The sequence below is a fragment of the Sinocyclocheilus rhinocerous genome, unplaced genomic scaffold (assembly GCF_001515625.1).
Source record: "Sinocyclocheilus rhinocerous isolate Xijiao unplaced genomic scaffold, SAMN03320098_v1.1 scaffold62, whole genome shotgun sequence".
In the NCBI taxonomy this organism is placed as follows: Eukaryota; Metazoa; Chordata; class Actinopteri; order Cypriniformes; family Cyprinidae; genus Sinocyclocheilus; species Sinocyclocheilus rhinocerous.
This window is the reverse complement of record NW_015656585.1, coordinates 664,118-678,204: the sequence shown is the minus strand read 5'-3', so window position 1 is coordinate 678,204 and position 14,087 is coordinate 664,118. Positions and strand designations below refer to the sequence as shown.

At 35.1% G+C, this 14,087-nt stretch overlaps 1 protein-coding gene and 1 long non-coding RNA gene across 4 annotated transcripts; both read right to left on the bottom strand.

Annotated features, from left to right (window-relative positions):
• Positions 1 to 447: 447 nt before the first annotated feature.
• Positions 448 to 10,631, bottom strand: LOC107720253 (selenocysteine insertion sequence-binding protein 2-like). 3 transcript variants are annotated; one of them, XM_016527915.1, is made up of 18 exons: positions 10,507 to 10,631; positions 9,801 to 9,872; positions 8,274 to 8,466; positions 8,117 to 8,186; positions 7,820 to 8,037; positions 7,620 to 7,701; positions 6,070 to 6,185; positions 5,847 to 5,987; positions 5,707 to 5,742; positions 5,503 to 5,598; positions 5,010 to 5,133; positions 4,773 to 4,936; positions 4,423 to 4,579; positions 4,100 to 4,271; positions 3,228 to 3,448; positions 2,998 to 3,152; positions 2,656 to 2,812; positions 448 to 1,485 (listed from the first exon to the last, which is right to left on the bottom strand). In XM_016527915.1, the coding sequence occupies exons 2-18, from the start codon at positions 9,818 to 9,820 to the stop codon at positions 1,424 to 1,426; spliced, it is 2,184 nt and encodes a 727-aa protein (XP_016383401.1). In that variant the 5' UTR covers positions 9,821 to 9,872; positions 10,507 to 10,631; the 3' UTR covers positions 448 to 1,423. The 3 variants fall into 3 exon arrangements, with proteins under 3 accessions (XP_016383401.1, XP_016383399.1, XP_016383400.1); XM_016527913.1 differs by having other exon boundaries at positions 1,481 to 1,662; XM_016527914.1 differs by having other exon boundaries at positions 1,481 to 1,662; positions 5,010 to 5,130.
• Positions 10,632 to 11,434: 803 nt separating this feature from the next.
• On the bottom strand, positions 11,435 to 12,478 carry LOC107720255 (uncharacterized). Its single transcript, XR_001637599.1, has 3 exons — positions 12,441 to 12,478; positions 12,110 to 12,198; positions 11,435 to 11,909 (listed from the first exon to the last, which is right to left on the bottom strand). It is a non-coding gene; the product is annotated as an uncharacterized LOC107720255 (long non-coding RNA).
• Between the last annotated feature and the right edge of the window lie 1,609 nt (positions 12,479 to 14,087).

Genomic DNA, 14,087 nt, shown 5'->3' with positions numbered 1-14,087 from the left:
TGTGAATCAAGCGGTTTACTGTATTTGTGTGCTGATCAATGTTAATACGTGAATAAAAGCCTAAAGTGAATCTGTTCAGGATGTAAAGTGATAATGTCTCTTTAGGAGACTTGGATTAAACCACTCATAGGATTTCTTCTACAATCTCTTCATGAACTTTTTGAATTGTTACATGCTTGGGTGAAAGGACTTTTTACAGAGGAACAAAATTCTCAGGTTTTGAAGCTGAACAAAAGTCTCATGGGCTTGGAACGACATGATAGTGGAAACCTGAGGGCAGAAGTTTAATTTTTAAGTGAATTATCCCTTTAAAGGAGTAGTTCACCCAAAAAAATCTAATGAAACCGGTCATTTACTCACCCTCAAGTTGTTTCAAACCTGTGTGAGTTTCTTTCTTCTGTTGAACATAAATGCTGGTAACCAAACAGTTGCTGGTCCCCATTGACTTCCATAGTATGGAAAAAAATATAATGGAAGTCAACAAGGACCACAAACTATTTGGTTCATTACTGATTTCTATTCATTTATACTGGTCTTTCAAGGATAAGATCATTTATTGCAAACACTAGAGAAAATTCCAAAACCTTCACAATCACAAAGTTGTTTTTGGTCCCAAAGTCAACATTCTGAAAATACATAGAAGCAGGTAAAAAGGTTTATATGTGAAAATGATTTGTTACTGCTAAGTGAAGTTTTGAATTGTTAGCTCTATGCTACATATATATATGCCATAGACCACTGAGTACTACACAAGTGCATAACACACACACATTCCCTATTAACTGCAGTCAACAGCATGAAGGCATAGAGCTAAACTAACACTGAGAATTTTAAGGAGAAGCACCTCGAGCACTCAGTATTAATGGTTTAGCTAGTGTTGAGGAACAGCCAGAGGAGAATTATAAATTAAAAGTGAGGTCTAGGATTTAGGTAAGCGATGTATTCCCACAAACAGCTCATGGTCATAACAATCATTCACTTTATGAGCCTTCAGAATGAACTAGACCCTGCCGATAATGACGACACGTGGGCTGCAAACACAGTGGTCATGATCAGTAAAATTGTGCATCCAACTGGAGAAGAAAAATACATTTGATTTACAAATGTAAACATGTACATAAATTAAATGGTTCAGATTGTTTCAGTCATTTTATCAAACTATTACACTTATTTGAATAGAAATAAAGGGATAATGGCTATTTGCAAAAATATTCACTATTCGGACTGTGGAAACATCAAACTAAGTATGTGATATCTATAAGAAAATATTTTTAGTCAAGGGCTGTTCTCTATTTTCAGCTGTATTGCCTCTCGATTCCAGGTTACAGGAATATATACGTTTACATTATTTCATAAAATCCTCTAGACAGGCACATTTGGTACTTCAAGCTATTCCTGACATTTTTCACAGGGTGCTAAAGGCTCACGCGGGGTTGGAAACTCTGTAGTGATCTGTTTCCGTGTCACAGAAGCGTGACCTCAGCTCTGCAAAACAAACAAAAACAGGCATTTTGTCTCATTCGTCGATGCACTTCCATCAACTTCCTCCTTCATGGTCATCTAGCAGCTGCTCTGAACTAATAGAAATGGATGAAAACTGGTCCTCAAAATTTAGGAAAGGGTGGTTGTAATCTTTCTCGAGCATTTTCTTCCAGATTTTCACTGAGAAAACAGAAACGGATTAAATGAGTGAAGAGTGAGTGGATAATTCTTATAAATTAAAATACGTTTTCACGTCACATATGCAACAAATGATAACCACTTTAATGATGCTTTCAGAAACTCCTTTCAGGCTGATTATTCAATCAATAATAGGCTATTTTGTGATTGCCATTTATTTACTCTTATTTTACAATAAAAGAACAATAAAAACTGTAATAGTGTGAAATATTGTACTATTTTTTTCTATTTGGATATATTTTAAAATTGTATTTATTCCTGTGATGACAGTTGAATTTTCAGCAGTCATTTCTCCAGGCTTCAGTGTCTCATGATGCTTCAGAAATCATTCTAATATGATGATTTGATGCTCAACAAACATTTCTTGCTACCAATGTAGAAAACAGCTGTGCTGCTTAATATTTTTTTGGAAACCATCATACATTTTTTCAGGATTCACTAATGAACAAAAAGTTTAAAAGAACTAGAAATGTTTTATAACAATAGGAAAGTCTTTACCATCACTTTTAATCTGATTTTTACTTTGTTTTATATATATATATTTCATGTTAAACCTATCAACCAACCACCACATAGAGATATAATTACACAAACAAACTCTTGAGTCTATACATACATGGCCAACCTACCTATAAACAAAGCAGGCTCATTCCGTGTCAACTCAACCCGCTACAAAATATTGGATTACGGAGTAAATATACATCCATGAGATTTAATATTTTGGCTTTCATCACTATATATGCTTATCTTTCTTCAGAAAAAAATATTGACTAAAATAAAAATTTGAGCCGGGGAAGTTTCTGAAATTTGGTTGATTTGACACGGAATGACCCAGCAGCTAAGTTACACATTTACATATTTAACAGTTAATGGAGTAGTTTAACAGAATAGTTAACTAAAAGGATAATGAAATTGCAGTACTGCATGCAAAAGCAATAAATTCATGCTATTTTTAAGTCTTTATTTAGGACGTACTGTACTCTGGCTCTTCAGTTCCAGAAGGTTCTCCTGACGGCTCCACCTCCTGTTGCTCCTCCTGTTCTTCCTGCGATTCAGCCTCCAGATTTGCAATCATCACCTCATAGGCCTTCCTGGCCTCAGCCGATAACTCAATCATTTTGTGATAGTGGTCCTGTGGCCATCAAATACACAGAAATCAGCAAAGTACACCAATTTAATACAATCGGTATCAATATCATGACATATATTTACAGTAATGCCACTCAAGACTCTTCACAAACATCTGAAAGGATGAAGTTTAACTCAATAACGGAAAGATATTTACCACAACTATAACCAGAAACTTCTGGTACTTACCTGTGCGCCATCATAGTTAAAGATGCCCACCAAGCTAACAGGCACAGCTTTATTAACACAGCGGCCCAGCGCCTTCCTTGACAAGGCAAACACAAACGGGACGCCTTGATCCCGGCATGTGTCGATGATAGTGTGAAGAGCCTCGTCTAGACCGCCTACATTAACAAAACAGGCCCTCCATCAGCAACAATGAATCAAAATGTGAGTTTGGTGCTGTAAATTGACTTTACCTTTGGACTGAATACGTTCACAGTTGGGCGAGATGATAACACACTTGACCTTCCTGAGTTTGAGGTGTTTCAGCACCTCTCGTAGGCCCATGACCAGCCTGCGCTTCATCCTGGCCTTCATGGGGTCTTTCTGATAAAGACGATCCTGAAACCTCACCAGCTCCTTCAGTAAGCTGCTCACACATTCATCTACATCTTTTCTAAGCACTTGGTTGCAGTAGCTGTTGAATTAGCAAAAATAAATGTTATCAATTAATTAATGACAATAATAATAATAATAAAAACATTTTACAATAAGGTTCCATTTGTTAACATTAGTTAACTACATGAATTAACAAACTAAAAATTAAAAACACTTCTAAAGCATTTATTAATGTCAGTTAATATTAATTTTAACATTTACTAATGCATTATTAAAAACCACAGTTATATCTTTTGATATTAATGAATGGTCATGAACTAACAATGAACAGTTGTAGTTTTATTAATTAACATTAACAAAGATTAATAAACACTGTAACAAATGTATTGCTCATTGTTAAATGTTAGTTAATGCATTAATTAACATCAACTAATGAACCTTATTGTAAAGTGTTAGAATAATCATAATAATTATAATTATTATTATTGTTGTTGTTCTTTTGTTGTTGCGGTTGTTAAAAATTATCATTATTGTTATTATTATTATTTCTCAAATTTATTTATCATCACCAGAAAATAAGGCATTCGTTTAATCACGTCTTCAAGCCTTTTTGGGAACAATTTGCATGTTTGAGAAACAAAACAAAACAAAAAACAACAGAAAAAAAATAAAAAAAAATAAATACAAAACAAAAACAAAACAAAACAAAACACAAAATTGATGTTCTTACTCTCTGAACTTCCTGCTGTGGATTTTAGGAAGGTTGGGAATGGAATTAGGATTCCAGGATTTTAGTGTTGCATTTTCTGACATGCTGTCATCCAACTTGTGATGAGATGGTGAACCAGGCTGGCCATTCTCTGACTCCTCAGTACCAACGAGTTCAGGGTTGTCATCTATATCTGATACAAATTATGACAATTTCATTCTGCATATTAGAAAAACCATGATGCTACCAAGCTAGACAACACTAAAACATTTCATATTCTGATCAACCTCAGTAATTGTCTACAATGATCACATGTGAATATATTACAGTGCTGTGTTTCGTACCTGTGTGAAGATGTTGGTCATGGTCAGCATGGCTTGTTTCAGAAGGATTCTCACTATTACTAGTTTCCTTTTCTCCAGCCTCGGTGGCCACTCGGGCCGGGTCTCTCTCCTCCAGCAGGCGGTTCTGTTTCCTTTCCTCTCTCTCCCGAAGAATGACCTCAAGGGTTCAAATAGCAAAATATCTTTAGGAATGCTGATCAAAAACAGACTCAAAATTCACAAGAAAAAAAGGTTTAAAAAGGTAATTGTGTCATTTCTGCACCAAACTTTAAATGACACTCCAGTCATGTTACATAACACCAGGGGCACAGAAATCACACAGTGAAACTTTAGGTGGACACTGGACTCACTCTTTTGAGTGGTGTTGGTTTTTTCGCCTTGGGAACTTCTCGCTGTTTGCCCTTCTTCACTAGTGGACAGGTGGAGTCCAGCGGGTTGTGCGGTGTCTTCTCTTGCTGCCATGGCTTTTTCTGAACTGTAGGTTCTTTGTGGACTACATGTAGAGCTCCTCCAACTAACACACCAGTAATATTAATTTGTAATATTGTCCTACGAAGAGTATCCACTAATATTTTTCAGCCAAATACCTGAAAGTGTTAGTGGTCGCTGGTCTTGTTTGGATTTTTGAGACTGTTGCTTCTCCTCAAGAACGGCCAGCATGTTTCCAAGGTCAAGCTTTACAGGAACTTTTGACTTCTTCTGACTAGTCTGCTGAGATAAGATGGGATATGAAACAATTACAATGTGTGACCGTCTCATTTCTGATGCTGCGTTCACACCAAACGCGAATAGAGCGTCTGGCGCGAATGATTTCAATGTTAAGTCAATGTAAACTTGGTACTTTTCTGGACCTTGAACGTGGTAGTTACCTTGCTGTCTATGGGAGGGTCAGACAGCCCTAATATTTCATCAAAAATATCTTAAATTGTGTTCCGAAGATGAACGAAGGTCTTACAGGTTTCGAAAAACACGAGGGTGAGTAATTAATGACAGAATTTTCATTTTTGGGTGAACTAACCCTTTAACACATCCTTTCAGATTAGATGGGGTTTAAACATCGCACTGGAAACACACACCAACCTGTGTTTTCTTAGGGTCACTGGACGCAGAAGTGGGTGTAGTGCCTTTGTGTAAGGACAATCCCTCTTTTTGTGCTACTGAATGTCCTTTCAGTTCCTGAATTAATATAATTACAGATGATACAATTAACAGGTGCAAACATAACGAACATATAATATGAACTGCTGGCATGAAGAGGTGCTCAGCCCAAACGAATGAACTCACAAATGCAAGTGACAGGTCTGGAAACTCTTCTTCATCCTACAAAAACAAACAAACAAAACTTAACTTAAACATGAAACTTCTAAAATCTAATTTCAGAAAATATCAAATCACACATGACATACAGATTTGACAGATTTTACCTCAAACTTTGGAGGCTCCTGCTGTATCAGATGTTCCTCTAAGGTCTCATCTGCGTTTTCAGATGCTGTTTTGGATTTCTTCTTTTTCTTCCTCTTCTTCTTTTCGGTTTTCTGTTCTACTGGCTGTGTAGTTAAATCCTCCTAGACACAGTAATAAGGTGCAAATTGTGTCTATTTTGTATAGTACATGTTGAAAATGCTGATCAACAATGCAGCAGTTTACCTGAGACAATGTGTTGGCTTTGAGGCTTTTCTGGATGACTCTGGGAGGCTGAGAAGCAATGTTTGCCCAGGACTGAGCAGAAGATCCAGTGGGATTGGATACTGCACTGTCCTGATCTAAATCAAATTGGGGTTTAAACAATTTGATACATTTAAATTCTTTTAGTATTGACTTTTAACTTAAAAATCTAATTTAAAAAGATTTACAACCCACTTCTGTAATTTGATGCATTTCCCAGTGAAACTGAATATTCAATAAGAAAAACAACATACGCTTTCCTTAAAACAACTACAAATTGTGCAAAATAACGGTGCGTTCTTAGTCATGTCATAAAGACTTTATTTATGAGCTGAACACACATGAACTGCACCACAATGTCATAATTATTAGTGGGAAACTGTCTTTAAGCCCTGAGTTTCTGAGGTGTGTGTCAGTGAAAACATATAGAGGAATTGTTGAAATAAATGAAATTATTGCCCCTCCCCCATTTACAATAAAACTAGCATGCTGCTTTCACAAAATACAAGCATATTGTACAATTACAACAGAATACAGTGCATCCACTGGGTTTTCTACATTTTGTTGTTACAGCCTCATTCCAAAATGAATGAATTAAATTCATTATTTTCCTCAGAATTCTACAAACAATACCCCATAGCTCCTCCAACTAACACACCAGTAATATTAATTTGTAATATTGTCCTACGAAGAGTATCCACTAATATTTTTCAGCCAAATACCTGAAAGTGTTAGTGGTCGCTGGTCTTGTTTGGATTTTTGAGACTGTTGCTTCTCCTCAAGAACGGCCAGCATGTTTCCAAGGTCAAGCTTTACAGGAACTTTTGACTTCTTCTGACTAGTCTGCTGAGATAAGATGGGATATGAAACAATTACAATGTGTGACCGTCTCATTTCTTAGACAAAGCATTTCGTCATTAATTTTACATTCTGATTAAAGGGTTAGTTCACCCAAAAAAATGAAAATTCTGTCATTAATTACTCACCCTCGTTTTTGCGCAAAGAAAACAAAAATAACGACTTTATTCCACATTTTCGTCTCTACTTCGTCACTTTGGACGCATGTTCACGACAGTACCATGACGTTGTTTGTTTGAAATCTTTACAAATTTATCAAAAATGACTTCTTTCATGTTGTCATTATGGGGCATTGTTTGTAGAATTTTGAGGAAAATAATGAATTTAATCCATTTTGGAATAAGGCTGTAACAACAAAATGTGGAAAAAGTCGAGCGCTGTGAATACTGTATGGATGCACTGTATATAGCTATCCAGTTTACAGCACCTTTATAAACTGAATAAAAACATAAAGCAAAACACAACTGATGTGCATTCTTTATTCATCATTTTGTAGAAGTTAAATAACTGTGCTGAACTTGGGTACATTAACATCTTGCTCTGAATAAAGCACCTGACATCATAATTACAAGTTCCCAACTCATAAATACGACGACTTGAACATACCATAAGACAAAGAAAGATGTGTATTAAGAAAATTGATTGATTTCTGAAGAATGTTTGCAGATCTTCACCTGATGTGACAGCTGATGACATGTCACACTTTCCACTGGACGGGACTTGCTGTGCCGACTTGGTTCTTTGTTTTGGTACATTCTAATAAGAATAAAAAAAAGTTTCATTGAGGCCATAAAGCCAGCACATGTTAGTAAACAGCTTGTGCTTTAACAGAACAATGTGTTCTTTGGCCCAAATCACCATGCATGAAGGTTACCTTACAGATGGGTGCTGGTGACCTCTGACGCTCTGCTGGCATGACTGCACCAGCGCATACCCATGGTTCCTGGTGCAGGGAAGCTGCTGTAGGGTTGCTGGGTGTGATATCACCTAATTCAGGGAAATCAGCAATTTTCATTTCAAATGTGCTTCTACATGTAATGGCTGATTTGGCTCTCTCTGCGGGGTTTGGGGAAGGTTTGGTCCCTCTGTAACCTGAAAGCAGAAACAAATCATCCACTTACGATTTAATCAGGAAATTATTATTAAAAGACTTCTTAAAGGGAACAGGCACCTCTGTCTGTTGATCTCCTGCTGATTCTTTTGTCCTGAGAGGAAGGCTCAGCTCTGTTGTCCTTCAGTATCTGAAAGATTGAAAAACTTTATTAGGCTTTCAAATGTGAAACATTATATAGAATCAAATCATCCAAATGGCCATAATAGAATCAGACCTTTCCAGTTTGCTTGTCTGAACCATCGTTTCGACCACGGTGGGTTTTGAGATTAGCGCTCTTGTTGTTGTGAGAGCTGCTGTTGTTGACGTGCGTCCTTGGTGCCACGTCATGCTGATTGTCTACTGAGCTCTGCCTTCTCTTGAACCAGTCCTCGGGTGACGACTGGCATGTCTTGTTTTTATATGGAGCTCTGTGTAAAGATACAATACAGATAAAAACCGATAAAAATCATTTAACTAGTCAAAACTAGTACAGATTTTGTTTGTTGTTCTTCATTACATTGTGATATAAATCAGCCCAAAAAAGCAGTTGGACAATTTAAATTGAAAAATTAAAAAAATGAAGACAAGAAGGATTGTGACAATTTCTTGCTGTCAAATGCTAGCAGAAAATATTCATAGTTCAGATTTTAAATTCTGTCGTCATTATTTACCCTCATGTTGTTCCAAATCCATAAGACTTTGGTTAATCTTAGAAACACAAGATACCTTTAATGAAACCTTAGAGGTTCCATCATTGACTTACAAGAAAAAGTTTCAAAAAGGTCACAAAGGTGCTGTAAAAAAAAGTCCAAACTTAATTAAGTGATTTAATCCAAGTGCTGTGAAGAGATATGTTTGCTTTATATGATGAACAGGTTTAATTTATTATTTTATAATTTATTTACATCTAAACAATGATTGACATACATAAAACACATCACATTTGGTGAACATGGAAGTGCAGATGAAACTTTAATATTGAGTTGAGCAGTTTAATCCATTTTGCAATCCCTTTATATTTTTTCTTCTGGACTTTCAATGGATGGACAGAAACTTCTCAGGTTTCATTAAAAAAAAAATTCTCAATGATTAACCAAAATCCCATGGGATTGGACTGCAACAACATAAAGGTGAGAAAATTATGACAATTCTTTGGGGGTGAACTATCTCTTTGATCTGATGAACTACACTTGTGATTACTTTGATAGGACACCTCTGTCTCTCTCTGTGTGTGTGTACCTGACCAATTGTTTTACATTTTCAAAAAATGGTTCAGGAAAGTATGGAGCCATACCGTGGTCACAAATTACAAATTTTTTCACACAACTTCTTAATTCATGGCCATGTTTTAGGTAAATTGTGGCCACAATGTACTAATTCATTTCCTCTTTTTAATTTTAATATATATATATTTTTTTTTAATTTTAGTTAATTTCATGGCCACAATTTACCCTAAACAAGGGAACAAAATAAATTTTGGCCACTATATCTTGTTTCTTCCACCCTCTGTGTCATGTACGGGTCTCCCTGGGAAAGTGAAGCTAGTTCTGAAGGTCTGTCACATCTGCAGAAAGCACTTGGTTTGATAGTTTATATAATGCAAAGAAATTCATACATTTGAAGTATCCCAACACTTTTTGAGGCTTTAACTGGAACACGAATCAATCAATTCTCAATGCTGGCTTGCTCTGACTGGTAAATAAAGTAAAAAATAAATAAATAAAGTGGTAAATAAAGATTCCACATTGTCAGTTATTTTTACCTTTTTAAATGATCCTCCATTTTGTCTTGCTATGGAAGGCTATGAATCAAACAACTTCAGAGGATTCATTATCTGAGAGCACAGAGACAGGTTCAAAGAACAGACTGGTAATAAGACAACATGCTTGAGCTGAAATGAAGTCGAATAATAAAACAACCAATCACTGTATGGAGTGCACAAATCTGCGTTTAAACAAACGATGCTGAATCCATGTGTAAATGACAAATAATGACGCAGCAACCAAATTAAAGACTAAACGCCGCTCAGTAACAGTCTTATGTCATAATCCACTCAACCAGTCACTTTCAGGGCCAACGGTTAAAAACACGGGTTAATATTAGTTACACACCGACGTTTATTATTTTAAGAGTTCATAAGTAAATGTATATAAGGCTTTTGCAGGACTGCTGTCGTAATGGAGATGATATTGGATCGGTTAGCAGCCAGCTACGATATCATGCAAACTTATTTGAATCAAACTTAAACATGTGAGATTAAACCTTACATGTGAAATAACATGATAGAGGGTCAGTGTGTCACATGTTTAGCTGTCGACAGCTTTCAGCAGCTTTTCTGTGTCGAGTTAAAAAACCATATGGGATTTCTAGATAGCTCGTGTAACGTTAGACAAGACATCTGGGCTAGTGTAAACACAGTCATGGTAAACTACGTAAAAAAAATTAACAAATAGTAAAATATATCATACCTTCCGGCCTATAACAAACTCCATTTGAAAAAGACCTATTCCGTTCGGTTGAGATGTAAAACGGGTAGGCCAAATAATTAAAGATTAAGCTCAAAGTTGACAGCAGGATCAGTCGGTGCGGGGGACTTTTATTTTGAAGGGTGATCTGATAGTAAGACATTACTCAGCATACGGGTTGCAATGTGAGGTAAAATGTAGTTGACAACCTGCTTAACAAAATATATAAGTGAAATTATATTTTATATTATTTAACGTTCTACGAAAATAAAAGTTTTGTTCATTTTTTATTAAAAATGTTTATGTATTTTTTTTTTTTCAGTATCTTAAATAAACCTAGGAAAAATATGTGATTTTCATGGCATGGCAAATAATGTTTTAGGAGGTGATTCTTCTTTATCTTATATTCTTTTTTTAATTACAGGAATATGGACAAAATTTAGCAAAGTTTATGCATATACTTTTTTTAAAAGTTGTACCCTCATAAATGTAAATATATGAAATGTAAACAATAATGTCATTAAGGAAGAATTGAATTAGGTACAATTTCCATGTCTGTCATTATTAAAACGATCAAAACATCTATACTGTAAAAATATATTTTAGAAGTAGTAAATAAAACAGATTATTAGAGTACGTTTTACAATATTATTTCAGTGATATGTTTTCTACAACTATATATAATAAAATACTAATAAATAAAATATAAAAATTATAAAATACTAATATAATTGCTTGTATGTTTTTATTTCTTCTTGAATTTGCATTAATAAATATCATCATCATCATAAAAAAATCATTATCATGCAAATTAATACAAAAAGAAAGATAAATAAAACATTCTAGTTGACAATAATCATCTTTATTTTTATTTTTTTAGAAATCTGATTGAAAAGATACAATCAGTATCCACAATATATATATACGGGTGTGTATATGCAGCAATATTAACCAAATATATAATGTCATTCTTATAAAACAGTAGCACCCACTGACAAGTAGCACAAACATTTGTATCTGTTGATTAAGTGTTGTAAAAATACATTCATAAAATACTGTTTTACTATGTACAGTCTGTTGTTTTTTAACAGTGAAATAAACCAATTTCATAAGCACAAGTACTTTTTAATATTTTTTCCCCCTTGTAAACACTTTACTTAGAGGAACTTTCTTCAGTGGGCTTTAATGCTTTCAGAAAGGAAAAAGAGGTCTGACCACTGATCTATATGGAAAGACTCTCTATTATAGATCAGTGGGTCTGACCCTCTTATGACACAAGAGTGAATCCTTAAACTCTCAATCTCATTCCTCCTTCTGTCTCCTCAGCCGACTCAGTAAAACCAGAGGGACTATAAAGAACGCTGAACTGATTATAAAACATAATTCTGCTCCAGCCAACCAGTACACTGGGAAAAAAGTAAAATAATGTTATGATTTGCTGTAAATTGCAACAAACAAAGGTACAGATAAATGATTTTCTTGCAATCGTAAGTTACTGTTAGTGTTGTTTACATAATTAATTGATTAATCATGTTAAGATACATACATACATATGTATAATATTTTATCTACATTTATATAACTTTGCCCCCCTCCCTTTTTTTACCTGAAGAAGCCACAATGGGCCCAGTGCTCGAGCTAAAGCTCCAAGACTCCGAAGGATTCCCATTACAGTTCCCTTCTGACTGGCTGAGCCTAACAAACCAGCATAGACATCAATACTACAAATACATTCAAACTAAAAGTGGTGTGAGAGAGACAGTTCACTGAAAAATTAAAATTCTGTCATCATTTGTAATCTTTGCAGCATAGTAACCAAAACTAGTCATAACGCCATACTTAAAAATATATTCTTTTGTGAACCATTGGTCTAAAATCTACAAAATGGTTAGCTTATGAAAATAAATCGTAGACAAAACTAGAAAAAAAAATCCCACCGTGTCCAGACACTTGTGTTGAAAGGCATGGAACAATACTGTGTTTTATAGCATCTGTTGACTGTGGTATTTCTGTACATGTAATCTTACATTGGAGTTTACAAATACTGAATATCATGAAAGAAAGCATACGTACAGTAGAATAAATCAAAAGGCGGAACCATTCGAAAAACAAACGTTTCAGGGGAACACGACGTCGGCGCACACAACGCAAAGGACTTCAAAATTGCTGTTACAGAGCGTTGTAAGTTCAATATGTCAAATAGACATGAATGATTTACAAACGATTCAAAGAAGAAAGAAGATTGACAATGCTGATCTATCTTCCCCCCCCGTATTTAACATATTAGCAACGCTTGTTATTGCTTGTAACACCATTGATTAGTCAATAAGGGGCATTTCAATGGTCATAGCCAAGTTTAAGTGTAACACAAGCAGCATAATATTGAATATCTTAAAGTTGTATCAAGTTTGACTACTCTTACAGATTACTGGCACACAGTATTACAAGAAAAAAAGCCTTATTCACTCAACTTGACATTTTCATGACTCGTCAGTAATCTGTATTGAATACTGTGCATTGTGTTCTCTGCTGTTTGTTCATTGTTCCTGAAGAGCTCCCTCATCTGCACATGAATGCAAGTATACAATGAAGCGCCTGGCTACTTTGCAGTTGTGACATCTCTCGCGAAAAGTTGGTCATGACAGCTCAACAGACAAGATGATGTCAACCAGACTACTGGCACTGCTTCAACCACATGCAGTGAGGAGTCTTCTTCCACGTGCCATCTTCTCATCCAGACTAAGCCTAACATATCTCCTAATCTTACCTGGAATTGTCAAAGGAATTGGGAAATTTTGCTGTAACATTGGCCATAATCAATGTCAGATAATAATAATAATTTACTCACCCTCATGTCATTTCAAACCTGTATAACTTTATTTCTGTCAAACAAAAGGAGATATTTTAAATGTTGATGGTAATACATGTTTGGAACAATATGGGGGTGAGTAAATGATGACAGAAGTTTCATTTCTTGGTGAACTCTCACTTTAAAGGGGTCATATGATGTTGCTAGACTTTAGTCTGCAACTTTACAGATCTTCTTTATGCACCAAGAACTAGTAACACTTCAAAGAGAAAGGAAAAATTGAAATCGCATCATATGACCCCTTTAATCTGATTTGATATAGAACTCAAGTGGAAGACTTTGGTGTTTTTGTGAACATAGGAAGTTAACAGACCTGAGAGGCTTGCTTGACTTGTCAAATTAATTATCATTGAAGCTTCATTTAGTACCATTAAAATAGTGTATAAGCATAACATTATACAGGTGTATAATTTAAGCAGAATACTAAATCAGTTTAAACAATAATGTATGATTTGTACTACACTCTTACAAATAAAGGTTCCAAAAAGTGTTTTTTGCAACAATGCCATAAAAAACTATTTTGGGATCCCCAAAGAACCTTTCAGTGAATAGTTCTTAAAGGGATAGTTCAACCCAAAATTAACATTTTGTCATCATTTACTCGCTCTCATGTCGTTCCAAACCCGTATGAGTTTCTTTCTTATGTTGAACATAAAATAAGATATTTTGAAGACTGCTGGTAATGTAACAGTTGTTGTGGGTGAACTATTCCTTT

Bases quoted from the DNA above. Each gene is read 5' to 3' on its own strand.
- LOC107720253 (XM_016527913.1), bottom strand. From the start codon at position 9,820: ATGGAGGATCATTTAAAAAG. The intron at 6,186-7,619 runs GTGAAGATCTGC...AATTTGATTTAG, and splicing joins GTCATCAGCTGTCACATCAG to ATCAGGACAGTGCAGTATCC. The intron at 5,743-5,846 runs GTAAAATCTGTC...TTGTTTTTGTAG, and splicing joins AGGAGCCTCCAAAGTTTGAG to GATGAAGAAGAGTTTCCAGA.